A 13,060-nucleotide genomic window follows, 5' to 3' on the forward strand; every position below is an offset into this window, starting at 1 on the left:
GGGGGGGGGGGTGGGGGGGGGGGGGGGTGGGGGGGGGGGGGGGTGGGGGGGGGGGGGGGTGGGGGGGGGGGGGGGTGGGGGGGGGGGGGGGTGGGGGGGGGGGGGGGTGGGGGGGGGGGGGGGTGGGGGGGGGGGGGGGTGGGGGGGGGGGGGGGTGGGGGGGGGGGGGGGTGGGGGGGGGGGGGGGTGGGGGGGGGGGGGGGTGGGGGGGGGGGGGGGTGGGGGGGGGGGGGGGTGGGGGGGGGGGGGGGTGGGGGGGGGGGGGGGTGGGGGGGGGGGGGGGTGGGGGGGGGGGGGGGTGGGGGGGGGGGGGGGTGGGGGGGGGGGGGGGTGGGGGGGGGGGGGGGTGGGGGGGGGGGGGGGTGGGGGGGGGGGGGGGTGGGGGGGGGGGGGGGTGGGGGGGGGGGGGGGTGGGGGGGGGGGGGGGTGGGGGGGGGGGGGGGTGGGGGGGGGGGGGGGTGGGGGGGGGGGGGGGTGGGGGGGGGGGGGGGTGGGGGGGGGGGGGGGTGGGGGGGGGGGGGGGTGGGGGGGGGGGGGGGTGGGGGGGGGGGGGGGTGGGGGGGGGGGGGGGTGGGGGGGGGGGGGGGTGGGGGGGGGGGGGGGTGGGGGGGGGGGGGGGTGGGGGGGGGGGGGGGTGGGGGGGGGGGGGGGTGGGGGGGGGGGGGGGTGGGGGGGGGGGGGGGTGGGGGGGGGGGGGGGTGGGGGGGGGGGGGGGTGGGGGGGGGGGGGGGTGGGGGGGGGGGGGGGTGGGGGGGGGGGGGGGTGGGGGGGGGGGGGGGTGGGGGGGGGGGGGGGTGGGGGGGGGGGGGGGTGGGGGGGGGGGGGGGTGGGGGGGGGGGGGGGTGGGGGGGGGGGGGGGTGGGGGGGGGGGGGGGTGGGGGGGGGGGGGGGTGGGGGGGGGGGGGGGTGGGGGGGGGGGGGGGTGGGGGGGGGGGGGGGTGGGGGGGGGGGGGGGTGGGGGGGGGGGGGGGTGGGGGGGGGGGGGGGTGGGGGGGGGGGGGGGTGGGGGGGGGGGGGGGTGGGGGGGGGGGGGGGTGGGGGGGGGGGGGGGTGGGGGGGGGGGGGGGTGGGGGGGGGGGGGGGTGGGGGGGGGGGGGGGTGGGGGGGGGGGGGGGTGGGGGGGGGGGGGGGTGGGGGGGGGGGGGGGTGGGGGGGGGGGGGGGTGGGGGGGGGGGGGGGTGGGGGGGGGGGGGGGTGGGGGGGGGGGGGGGTGGGGGGGGGGGGGGGTGGGGGGGGGGGGGGGTGGGGGGGGGGGGGGGTGGGGGGGGGGGGGGGTGGGGGGGGGGGGGGGTGGGGGGGGGGGGGGGTGGGGGGGGGGGGGGGTGGGGGGGGGGGGGGGTGGGGGGGGGGGGGGGTGGGGGGGGGGGGGGGTGGGGGGGGGGGGGGGTGGGGGGGGGGGGGGGTGGGGGGGGGGGGGGGTGGGGGGGGGGGGGGGTGGGGGGGGGGGGGGGTGGGGGGGGGGGGGGGTGGGGGGGGGGGGGGGTGGGGGGGGGGGGGGGTGGGGGGGGGGGGGGGTGGGGGGGGGGGGGGGTGGGGGGGGGGGGGGGTGGGGGGGGGGGGGGGTGGGGGGGGGGGGGGGTGGGGGGGGGGGGGGGTGGGGGGGGGGGGGGGTGGGGGGGGGGGGGGGTGGGGGGGGGGGGGGGTGGGGGGGGGGGGGGGTGGGGGGGGGGGGGGGTGGGGGGGGGGGGGGGTGGGGGGGGGGGGGGGTGGGGGGGGGGGGGGGTGGGGGGGGGGGGGGGTGGGGGGGGGGGGGGGTGGGGGGGGGGGGGGGTGGGGGGGGGGGGGGGTGGGGGGGGGGGGGGGTGGGGGGGGGGGGGGGTGGGGGGGGGGGGGGGTGGGGGGGGGGGGGGGTGGGGGGGGGGGGGGGTGGGGGGGGGGGGGGGTGGGGGGGGGGGGGGGTGGGGGGGGGGGGGGGTGGGGGGTGGCCGGAAGGTGGGGGGGGGGGGGGGAGCCCCTGCCAGCATGGTCAATTGGCCATGCTGGCAGGGGCTGATGGGAATTGTAGTCCATAACATCTGGAGTGCCAAAGGTTTGCCACCACGGCCTTAGTGATTCTCCACTCCTCTACCTGAGTGGCAGAGAGGCTTATCTGGTGAACCAGATGTGTTTCCACACTCCTACATTCCTGCTGGATGACCTTGGGCTAGTCACAGTTCTTTTGGAACTCTCTCAGACCCACCTGCCTCACAAAATGTGTCTGTTGTGGGGAGTGGAAGGAGGAGGAGCTTGTAAGCCACCCTGAGTCTCCTTACAGGAGAGAAGGGTGGGGTATAAATCTAAACTCTCCTTCTTCTATAGATAATACTTAATACAATGAAGCAATATTACGTGCATATGTGGCTATTGGACCATGCTTTCATGTTACCCTGGGAATCACATTTCCCAGCATCAGAAAGAATGGCAGGTGTGCCTGCCGGTTGGTGGGCCAGGAGCCACACGGTCTGAGTGGCTTCAGCTGGCAGGTGTGTGTCTGCCCTGAGCACGGAGAGATGGGTGTGAAGGACGGTTTTTTTATCAAATCAAGTAGGTCAAGCCAATGGAAGAGATCACAAACGAAAGCGTGATCCTGTCAGAGTGGATGTGACCCATTCCCAACTGATGACAAATCGGCAGCACAAGATGAATAATAGCCCAGCTATCCAAAATAATTTCCCAGCTATCCCGATGGGAGCCACTTCCTGTCTCTGTTGAGCCCAAGGATGGTGGGGCCAGGCTGCTCATGAAATCCCAACCTAGCTGCTTCATGTTGGGGATCACCCCTCTGGAAAGTGTTTTTTGCTGAAGTGTGAAGGGTTTGGAGGCAGGGAAACGGGAAATGCCTCTTTTGCTGCTGTTGGAGTTTGGCTTCTTTCAAGCATAGCGGGCCGGACGTGGGGCAAGTGGCAATTGCCTCCGGGGCAGGAGGCCGGGAAGATTTTACAGTAGATGCTGCTCCTTCTGTCTTGATGACTAACCAGCGTGGTTAGAGCCAGCGTGGATGTAGTGGTTAAGAGCAGGTCGATTCTAATCTGGAGAACCGGGCTTGATTCCCAACTCCTCCACACGAGTGGCGGAGGCTTATCTGGTGAACCAGATGTGTTTCCGCACTCCTACATTCCTGTTGGGTGACCTTGGGCTAGGCACAGTTCTCTCAGAACTCTCTCAGCCCCACCTGCCTGATGAGGTGTCTGTTATGGGGAAAGGAAGGGAAAGGAGCTTGTCAGCCACCTTGACTCTCCTTACAGGAGAGAAAGGTGGGGTATAAATCCAAACTCTTCTTCTTCTTCTAACAGAGATGGCCGAGCGATGGGGCTTAGGCTTTGCATGCAGAAGGCAATCCTAGAAGAGTCTTTGAAGCATTCCTTTTAGGATATGAGCAGCAAGGGCACTGGCATCTCAGCGGCAGAAATTTGGGGGCTCCATGCCTCTTAGAGGAGTGAACCTTAGTGAACCTCTTAGAGAAGAGGAGAAGAGGAATGGATTTATACCCCACTTTTCTCTCCTGTGAGGAGACTCAAGGTGGCTTACAAGCTCCTTTCCCTTCCTCTCCCCATAACAAACACCCTGTGAGGCAGGTGCAGCCGAGAGAATTCTGAAAGAGCTGTGACTAGCCCAGCAGAAATGTAGGAGTGTGGAAACACATCTGGTTCACCAGATAAGCCTCTCTGCCACTCAGGTGGAGAAGTGGGGAATCAAACCCAGTTGTCTGGGTTAGCCAGCAAAGATGTACAGATTTGGGCTGTACAAGGTTTGCATTTCACCCCGTGAAATGGTGCCTTTTAATTTTCCTCTGCCTTCTCCATCCTTGCCTCAACCTGAGTCAGAAATCCCTTAAGAAACCCCAGCAAGCGAGAAAGTGTTGGAACAAATTAGCTCAGAGCCGGAAGGGAGCGTCAGCAATCAGGTCGAGCGACTGTAATTGCATGACCGTACCTCAGTGACACAGGCAGGCAGAGTCATGACCTTGCGGGGCCAGTGTGGGGCAAGAACGGATTTATGTAACCTCTAGACTCTTTCCTAGGAGTTAGTCCTCTTGTGGTTAGTCATAGGAGAGCCTCACTCGGTCCAGTCTTCCTCCTTGGGATGCCACTCGGAAGGATCCAGGCCACCAAAACACAGGGCTACAGTGAGCCACAGTTCTCTTGTCTGGCGATGCACAAGTAACCATGGCTGTTTGTTGAGGGCCCTGAGCCCTTTTTGACACAGTTCAGATTCTGAGCCAAAACAACCCAGGTTTTGCAAAGCCTTGACCTGGATGGCCCGGGCTAGCCTGACCTTATCAGAGATGGAAAGCATTTATGCAGCCCTCTGCGTTTCTTTCATTGTTTTGCCATCGAATTTCAGCCAACTTTACAAGGCCCCTGTAGAGTTTTCAAGGCAAGTGACATGAAGAAGAGATGAAGAAGAGTTTGGATTTATATCCCCCCTTTCTCTCCTGCAGGAGACTCAAAGGGGCTGACAATCTCCTTGCCCTTCCCCCCTCACAACAAACACCCTGTGAGGTGGGTGGGGCTGAGAGAGCTCCGAGAAGTTGTGACCAGCCCAAGGTCACCCAGCTGGCATGTGTGGGAGTGCACAGGCTAATCTGAATTCCCCAGATAAGCCTCCACAACTCAAGCGGCAGAGCTGGGAATCAAACCCGGTTCCTCCAGATCAGAGTGCACCTGCTCTTAGCCACTGCTCTTAGCCACTACGCCACTGCTGCTCCTGATGAAGATGAAGAAGAAGAAGTAGTAGTCTTTATTTACGGTGGTTTCCCACCTTCTGCCTCTGCGCAGCTGCCCTGGACTTCCTCGGTGGTCTTCCATCCAAGTTCTAACCAGGGCCGACCCTGCTTGGCTTCTGAAATTGGGCTAGCCTGAATCATCCCGGTCAGAGCTGGCCTATGCATATACTGCAATCAAGGGCAGTCCTCTTATCTCCACGGCATCTCAGACTTCCTCACACAGCTCCCATGTCCCCTTTGCCTCAGATTTAAAGGTTCCTTTTGCAAAGGTTATTTTAAAAATAATCATCAATGGGGGAGAGGGGGGTGTTCAGACCTTTTTCAAACAGGCGTCTGTTGGGTAATTACTTCCAAACCTTTCGTTTCCTGTTGACAGTCCTGGGAAACTTGGGGGTGATGTCACCACAACACCTTTCTTGTAAAAAATAAATAAATCCTCAACTACTTCCTTGCTGTGGACGGACTTTCTGCCTGCATCAGGTGTAGCTTCTCAGTGATGATCTTCAAAGAGCCGAGCTATCACGTCACCAGCCTTTCCTTCCTGATAAGATTAGTACATCAGTCAAAAGCCCTCCTGATGTCACGCTTGCAGGACAGGGCAGAGGGAAGGAAGGAACTTTCTCCGACTAGGTCATTTTCCGAAGCACACAATAGCCCAGCGCAAATATTTGCATGAATGCATTCCAAGGGATTTTTTTTTTTGTCTAAAAAAATTCCGGTGTCCTGGCTCGGATCCCAGTTCCCCTGCTTGGTTTGCTCTCCAATGAAGTCACCTGTCTGAAATCAACTGTGGCAGGATTTGTTCCCGGCTCATGTCCAGGATAGCTGGGAAGGAGGCCTTTTGAGCTGTGCTAAGATGGTCAGTCTTTCAGGACTGGTCCGTTTGTCTTGTCCGAAAACGTCTCTCTGAATCGGGATGGCAGCCTCAGGCTTCTGTCCTTCTGCCCATGTGTCACTCTTTCCTTTCCCGTAACAAACAGCCAGCTTTTGGGAGAGTTCAAACGTTCTGGGGGGGGGGTGGTGGTGGTGGTGAGGGAGAGCGTGTAGCCCCAAGGACAGGGTGCTGCATTCCTTGCTGGCTTCAGATAGAATGTTAAGAATCCCTGCAAGAGAATATTGAGTGAGGAACACAAATATTTCTTTGCAGCAGGAGGCAGAGGCAGTCTAGCCAGGGTTCAGATGTCATGTTATGGTGGAAGTCTTCGAAGGGGTTTGGTAGAACCCCTGGAGAGAGAACTGAATATTCCTGAGGGATAGGAACCCCTTAAGAACATAATAACAGCCTGCTGGATCAGACCAGAGTCCATCTAGTCCAGCTCTCTGCTACTCGCAGTGGCCCACCAGGTGCCTTTGGGAGCTCACATGCAGGAGGTGAAAGCAATGGCCTTCGGACCGTTATTCAGTTTTTCCTGCAAGCTTTCAATCTTTCTCGACGCTCCTTTCACGGTCTCTGTGCAGACACGCAGAACTGCAAAAAAAATGTCAGGAGCTGTTTCCTCCCTCCTGTTGTGTGGTTAGAGGGGCAAGCTCTTTGGCGAGGACCAGGGACTCTTGGCCCTCGCTTCTTAGCCCACGACCTCCAGAGACCATGCAGTGGATCCCAGAGTTGCCCAAGATATTTTGAGTGCCTTTTGTTGCGCCTTGCTTCTCTGTTTTTTCCCACGTATTTTATTCATGCACGTCATTTAAATTCGCTGTGTTTTGTAAGCTGCTTTGGATCCCCATTGAGGAGGAAAGCAAAAAGGATCTGCCCTCACCCAGCAACCACTGCCTGGACTGGAGGAGGTCACGGACGCAGGGAAGCAGGAAGATGTACGAGCTTCAGTGTGTCATGTTAATACTTACGTGCTATTCATCAGTTCTATTGCGTACATTTCTAGCTGGCTCCAGGTTTCTTCAATCCCAGTGAGTTAACGAATGTCCCGTTTTGCTTGACTGCCTAGTGTAGTGGTTAAGGACAGGTGGACTCTAATCTGGAGAACCGGGCTTGATTCCCCGCTCCTCCACATGAGCAGCAGACTCTTATCTGGTGAACTGGGCTTGTTTCCCTGCTCCTCCACATGAAACTTTCTGGGTGACTGTGGGCCAGCCACAGTTCTCTCAGAACTCTCTCAACTCCACCTGCCTCACGAGGTGTCTGCTGTGGGGAGAGGGAGGGAAATGGAGCTTGTAAGTCTCACTGAGACTCCTTGCGGTAGAGACAAGCAGGGTATAAACCCAAACTCTTCTTGGCGTAGGAGGTTAAGAGCTGGTGTATCTAATCTGGAGGAACCGGGTTTGATTCCCTGCTCTGCCGCCTGAGCTGTGGAGGCTTATCTGGGGAATTCAGATTAGCCTGTGCACTCCCACACACGCCAGCTGGGTGACCTTGGGCTAGTCACAGCTTCTCGGAGCTCTCTCAGCCCCACCCACCTCACAGGAGATTGTAAGCCCCTTTGAGTCTCCTGCAGGAGAGAAAGGGGGAATATAAATCCAAACTCTTCTTCTTCTTCTTGCTTTGTGTAATCCAACTTGAGTCCCTGTGAGAAAGGTGGGCAATAAGTAATGTAAATGAATAAAATAAACATTCCACCACAGCCACTGACTGACTGGGAGAGCAGCTCTTTCCCCCACAGCGCTCATCTCTTCTGCCTGTCTTGTCTTCCAGCCGCCAGCCTGAGCCACCAAAGAAGGAGAAGGAGACGACCACAACCACCCCTTCTCAGTCCAAGAGAGCAGACGAGTGGAAGGACCCTTGGCGCCGATCCAAGTCCCCCAAGAAGAAGCACGGGATGTCTGCTTCTCCCAGCCGCGCTCGCCGGCGCCGGAAAACCTCTGCTTCATCAGCATCTGGCTCTGGTTCTTCAAGGTACGTTCCTGAGAGGGCCAGGTGCAGGGCTTGCCTCCTTCCCAGGTGGTTACCTGGACTTAGTCCCAGTGGGAGAAGCAGTGCCGGATGGGGAGGAAACTAGCTGAGATGGTGGGGAAAGAGTGTGGGTGTCCCGGGAAGGGGATTGTGGGACGTGGGGAGGGGATTGTGCTGAAGGCTCTCTAATGTTATCCTAAGGCAGTGGGGGTGAACCTTTGGCACTCCAGATGTTATGGACTACAATTCCCATCAGCCCCTGCCAGCATGGCCAATTGGCCATGCTGGCAGAGGCTGATGGGAATTGTAGTCCATAACATCTGGAGTGCCAAAGGTTCGCCACCATGGTCCTAAGGAAAGGGAAACCATTTGGCCATGGGGAGCAGTCTCCAGGTGTGGCATGAGATGTGGCTAAGCAGAAGCCCTGGGATCATGTAAATTTAGGGGAGTCACAAAGGTGCACAGATAGAGCTTGCAAGGTCCTTCGAGCAAGGAAGTCCACGCGCAAGAGTCTTGCTGTGAGAGCTGTGCTCCAGAAAATTCTGCAGAATCGTCTCTTCCTTTCAGGTCGTCGTCTTGCTCCTCCTCCTATTCTGGCTCTGGCTCTTCACGGTCCCGATCCCGGTCGTCGTCGTACAGCTCCTATTCCAGTCGCTCCTCCAGGCACAGCTCTTTCTCAGGCAGCCGATCCAGGTACGGCTCCTCCGGCCTCTTCGCCGGGAGGCTCTCAAAGCGCTGCCTCTGCCGAATCTCCAAGATGAGGCTCAGCAGTGCCGGGCGCGAAGCTCAGAGCTGCTGGGAGATTCCCAGGGGCTGATGGGAATCGTAGGCCCATGAACATCTGGGACGCCAGAGTTGGACACCCCTGGGATGGTGACATTAGGTGGGAATAGAGGCTTGGAAAGAGTCCGGGGAAATTCATGAGAATTTCTTGGGGGTATTTGTCCCAATGGGAAGGAAACCCGAGAGGGGGGGGGAGGGAGGGGAGGGGGCAGTATTTTATGGAAGTATGGCAGTATCCTATGGAAAAATTTGGAAATTTTGGGCAGTACTACAGGAGGAAGAAAAAAATATAAGGAGAAGACAGAGCAAAAACTGCCGCGAAGCCTCAGAGGAAAACGGGAAGTTTCATTGAGAACTTAGTTCTCTCTAACCAGATGGCAAAACTTAAGACCCCTGAGCTAAGATAGTGGGGGGTGGGGGTGAGGGTCAGCTCGCAGCTTGCTATCAAGCGTTGGATATATTTAAAGCTTTGCTTGTACAAAACTGAGGCATTTATAACTTTTAAAATGCGTCAGTGTGTCACATTTTGCAGTTTTATACGCCAAGCTATAAATGTTGCATTTTATGTTAAAGCAATAATATTAAAGTTTGATATTTTAATTTTTCCCAAAATGACCATTTTTCTCCTCAGGAAAAAATGCCCCCCCCCCCCCCCCCCCCCAATGGCTACAAAATGTCTGGAATTTTTACTTCTGTGGGTTGGAATTTCAGTTGGGGCTATTCTCTACTGTAACCCTGCGTACTTATGTCGCTTCAGCGTGTGACCAAATTCAAGGGAAATTTCCCAGTCAGTCACTTGAGCTGTGTGTTTGAATTGGCCGCTTCTGCCAGAAACGCTCCAGGGTGGTGCAGTGTCTGGGTAAACCCATAATGTTCCTCCTGTGTCAACATATCTGTGGCGCTCCTGTGACTCCCAGGTCTCCTTTCTGTTCACAAGGGCAGCTGTGTGGGAAAATGTAAAAGCCTTTATGGGCGTTTATAGCACCCCATGACAGTGTCAGGTGTCAGAGAAGTTCACGACTTCTCCTCGGCCTTGAGCCAGGCAGCCGCTGATTCTCTTCCGATGTCGCCTTCCCATCCTCGGAGCGGCCTGCGAGAGTCTCGTTTGCCTGCTGACTATTACCCTGCTTTTCCTTCTCCCAGGAAAACCGGGCTGTAGTTTAAGGCATTTCAGCAAAGAGCTTTGACCTAGAAGCTGAGTGCTTTGGCTGAAAGTAGATGTACAAAGCTCAGCCCCCACCGGGTTCCACTCCGGGCAGGGAGAAGCAGTGGCGTAGTGGCTAAGAGCAGTGGCTAAGAGCAGGTGCACTCTGATCTGGAGGAACCGGGTTTGATTCCCAGCTCTGCCGCTTGAGTTGTGGAGGCTTATCTGGGGAATTCAGGTTAGCCTGTGCACTCCCACACACGCCAGCTGGGTGACCTTGGGCTAGTCACAGCTTCTCGGAGCTCTCTCAGCCCCACCCACCTCACAGGGTGATTGTTGTGAGGGGGGAAGGGCAAGGAGATTGTAAGCCCCTTTGAGTCTCCTACAGGAGAGAAAGGGGGGGATATAAATCCAAACTCTTCTTCTTCCACTCCCACCCCTGGGTCCTGGAAAAGACCGAGCCCTGCATTGCTGGAACCTGAATAGGGGAGAGGAAAGAGTCTTCACTCTCTAGGGTTCAGGACACGGCAACATAGAACTCTTTCTTGGACAGGACGAGGGAAGGGGAAGGCCCGTCCTGGTGGGTAATCACCCGAGTGCCCTCGGCACCCTCCCCTTCTTCCTGCAAATGGCACCAATCAATTCGTCTGTTTTTACATCACTCTTGTTTTTGTAAGTCCGGGGGTTTTTCCCAAGGAATGTACGAGGACTTCAGGAACTGGAAAGAGGGAAGTCTGTGATGTCAGACGCCTTGCCGGGGACAAAGGGACAGGAGAGGTTGTAGGGAGCAGACGTGCCACTCCTGATTCCTGGAATCCTTGGCAGGCACTCCTTGGCCTCGGAGGTTATGAGGTGCATCACCGACATGTTTTGAAACTTCTCCCCTAGAAAGCCGATTGTTTATCTGGTTGCCAAGAGACAGTGAAGGTTTTCGGGTGCTGTGGGCCCCAGCAGCACCCCGGCAGGCATGGGATGGGGAACATTTTGCTGCACTTAAAAGCCACCAATCCTCAGAAAGAATTTTCAGAATCTTTGGCTATCCCGGGGGTGTCCAACTCTGGCACCCCAGATGTTCATGGACTACGATTCCCATCAGCCCCTGCCAGGCCTCCCCCCCAACGCTCCTCCCTCTTTCTCTTGCAGGTCGCGCTCTTTCTCATCCTCCCCGTCTCCTTCCCCAACGCCGTCTCCACATAAACTTCCTGCCAAACCAAAAGGGGAGCCTGTGCCGCCTGCTGGAAAGAGGTAACGCTCCTGTACTTACTCTGAGTGAGGCCCTTTGTTCGTGCAGCCTGGGGGAGGTGGGTTATATCTACGGCCGGCTGGCCGGCCGGAGAAACTCATGCAGCAAACCAGGTAAGGCTCAGCGATGGAGGCTGTGCCGTTGGGTCAAGAGTTCTCAACATGGTGCTTGTGGGTGCTGCGGCACCTGCCAACACCGGTGCCCACCAAATGCTTTTAGAAAACAGGCAGGGTTAGGCAGGCCTTTGCCCAGCAGGGCTTCTGATTGGCTGCAGAGGATAAAAGGTGTCCTATGAGAAATCTTCTGCCCGGAATATTGCAGAGCTGCTATTTGAGTTGTATGTCCCCTCGCTCCCTGACGTTTTGCGGCTGGCTCTGCCCCCTTTGGCAGCCGCTGTGTGACTGGGCCCCCCACCCTGCGTCAGAATTCCAAAGGCATCCGCAGGCTCAGAAATTCCAGGGATCTTTGCATTAGAGGGAGGGAGCAAAACAACCGGGGGGTCGGGGGGTGGGATTGTGTGTCCGTGCAAGGCTGAGAGCTGCCAATGTGTGTCTGTTTTGCCCTCTGTAGAGAGACATTGGGGATGGTACTACCGTGTTTCCCCGAAAATAAGACAGTGTCTTATATTAATTTTTGTTCCTAAAGATGTGCTATGTCTTATTTTCGGGGGATGTCTTATTGTTCTGTTCATCGGGTTCATCCAAACAAAAATTTTGCTACGTCTTACTTTCCGGGAATGCCTTATATTTAGCACTTCAGCAAAACCTCTACTATGTCTTATTTTCAGGGGATGTCTTATTTTCGGGGAAACAGGGTAACTAAAGGTAGAAAGGCTGGGAGGCAAGAGCTGCTCCCACGGTTTCCAGTGTAGGCCCTGAGGGATGCTGGCCACGTCTGCATCAGCAAGCTCAAAAGGGAAAGTCCCAAAGGTGTGCAGGGGAGAGTGATTCCCACCCACCCACCCCCTTCCTCCCAAACTTCCGAATGCTCGTGGGGCCGGATTTACTGCTGATATCGAGCACAGAGGGTGTTTTTTTAAGCCCCTTCAGAGCACTTCCTTTTCCGTCGTTGTTAGTAGCTCCCTTTGTTCAGGTTCTATTTAGAGCCAGGAAGGAGCCTGACCACGTTCCAGCAGTGTGGTCCAGGGCTATTGTAACGGCTGCGCGTGAATCAAAGCAAACACAACAGCCGTATAGGGTGCTTAAATATTGATTTTGAAGCTGATGTCATCCCCTTACAAACAGAAGCATGCCCGCTCCTTACTAGCGTGACATGCATGCCCGCCACAACTAGAGTACACACAACAGGCCCGAGAAGGATGACTTCCCAACCAGAAGCAATTTTGTTAGCAAATCTCTTATTTAGGCCTCCTGCACGGTTGAGGCTCGTGGTGACATCAGGTGAGCGTAGCCGCAGTTATGCAAATAGCCACCGTGCCCAGAGCATTTGTGCTTTTGGGGCCCTGTGCCCCTGGCTAATCAAATAGGTTGGGGTGAGATAGGAAGAAGAAGAGTTGGATTTTAATATCCCCCCTTTCTCTCCTGTAAGGGGACTCAAGGTGGCTTACAAGCTCCTTTCCCTTCCTCTCCCCACAACAGACACCTTGTGAGGCAGGCGGGGCTGAGAAAGTTCTGAGAGAACTGTGACTGGCCCAAGTTCACCCAGCAGGAATGTTGGAGTGTGGGGGGGGGGGGGGGTGGGGGGGGGGGGGGGGGGGGGGGGGGGGGGGGGGGGGGGGGGGGGGGGGGGGGTGGGGGGTGGGGGTGGGGGGGGGGGAGGTGGTGTGGGGGGGGGTGGGGTTGGGGGGGGGGGGGTGGGTGGGGGGGTGGGGGGGTGGGGGGGGTGGGGGGGGGGGCGGGGGGGTGGGGGGGCGTGGGGTGTGGGGGGGGGGACGGGGGGGGGGCGTGGGTGGGGGGGCGGGGGGGTGGGGGGGGGGGGGGGTGGGGGGGGGGGGGGGTGGGGGGGGGGGGGGGTGGGGGGGGGGGGGGGTGGGGGGGGGGGGGGGTGGGGGGGGGGGGGGGTGGGGGGGGGGGGGGGTGGGGGGGGGGGGGGGTGGGGGGGGGGGGGGGTGGGGGGGGGGGGGGGTGGGGGGGGGGGGGGGTGGGGGGGGGGGGGGGTGGGGGGGGGGGGGGGTGGGGGGGGGGGGGGGTGGGGGGGGGGGGGGGTGGGGGGGGGGGGGGGTGGGGGGGGGGGGGGGTGGGGGGGGGGGGGGGTGGGGGGGGGGGGGGGTGGGGGGGGGGGGGGGTGGGGGGGGGGGGGGGTGGGGGGGGGGGGGGGTGGGGGGGGGGGGGGGTGGGGGGGGGGGGGGGTGGGGGGGGGGGGGGGTGGGGGGGGGGGGGG

At 59.8% G+C, this 13,060-nt stretch overlaps 1 protein-coding gene across 1 annotated transcript in view; it reads left to right on the forward strand.

Moving 5' to 3' along the window:
* Positions 1-10,742, forward strand: part of LOC125443298 (zinc finger CCCH domain-containing protein 18-like) — a 34,150-nt gene extending 23,408 nt beyond the window's left edge. The window contains exons 2-4 of the mRNA XM_048515317.1: positions 7,321-7,553; positions 8,118-8,243; positions 10,621-10,742. Coding sequence (XP_048371274.1) covers positions 7,321-7,553; positions 8,118-8,243; positions 10,621-10,726 — 465 coding nt within the window. The 3' untranslated portion in view covers positions 10,727-10,742. The remainder of the gene's footprint in view (positions 1-7,320; positions 7,554-8,117; positions 8,244-10,620) is intronic.
* Positions 10,743-13,060: the final 2,318 nt, after the last annotated feature.

Source organism: Sphaerodactylus townsendi, linkage group LG14, assembly GCF_021028975.2.
Source record: "Sphaerodactylus townsendi isolate TG3544 linkage group LG14, MPM_Stown_v2.3, whole genome shotgun sequence".
NCBI lineage: Eukaryota > Metazoa > Chordata > Lepidosauria > Squamata > Sphaerodactylidae > Sphaerodactylus > Sphaerodactylus townsendi.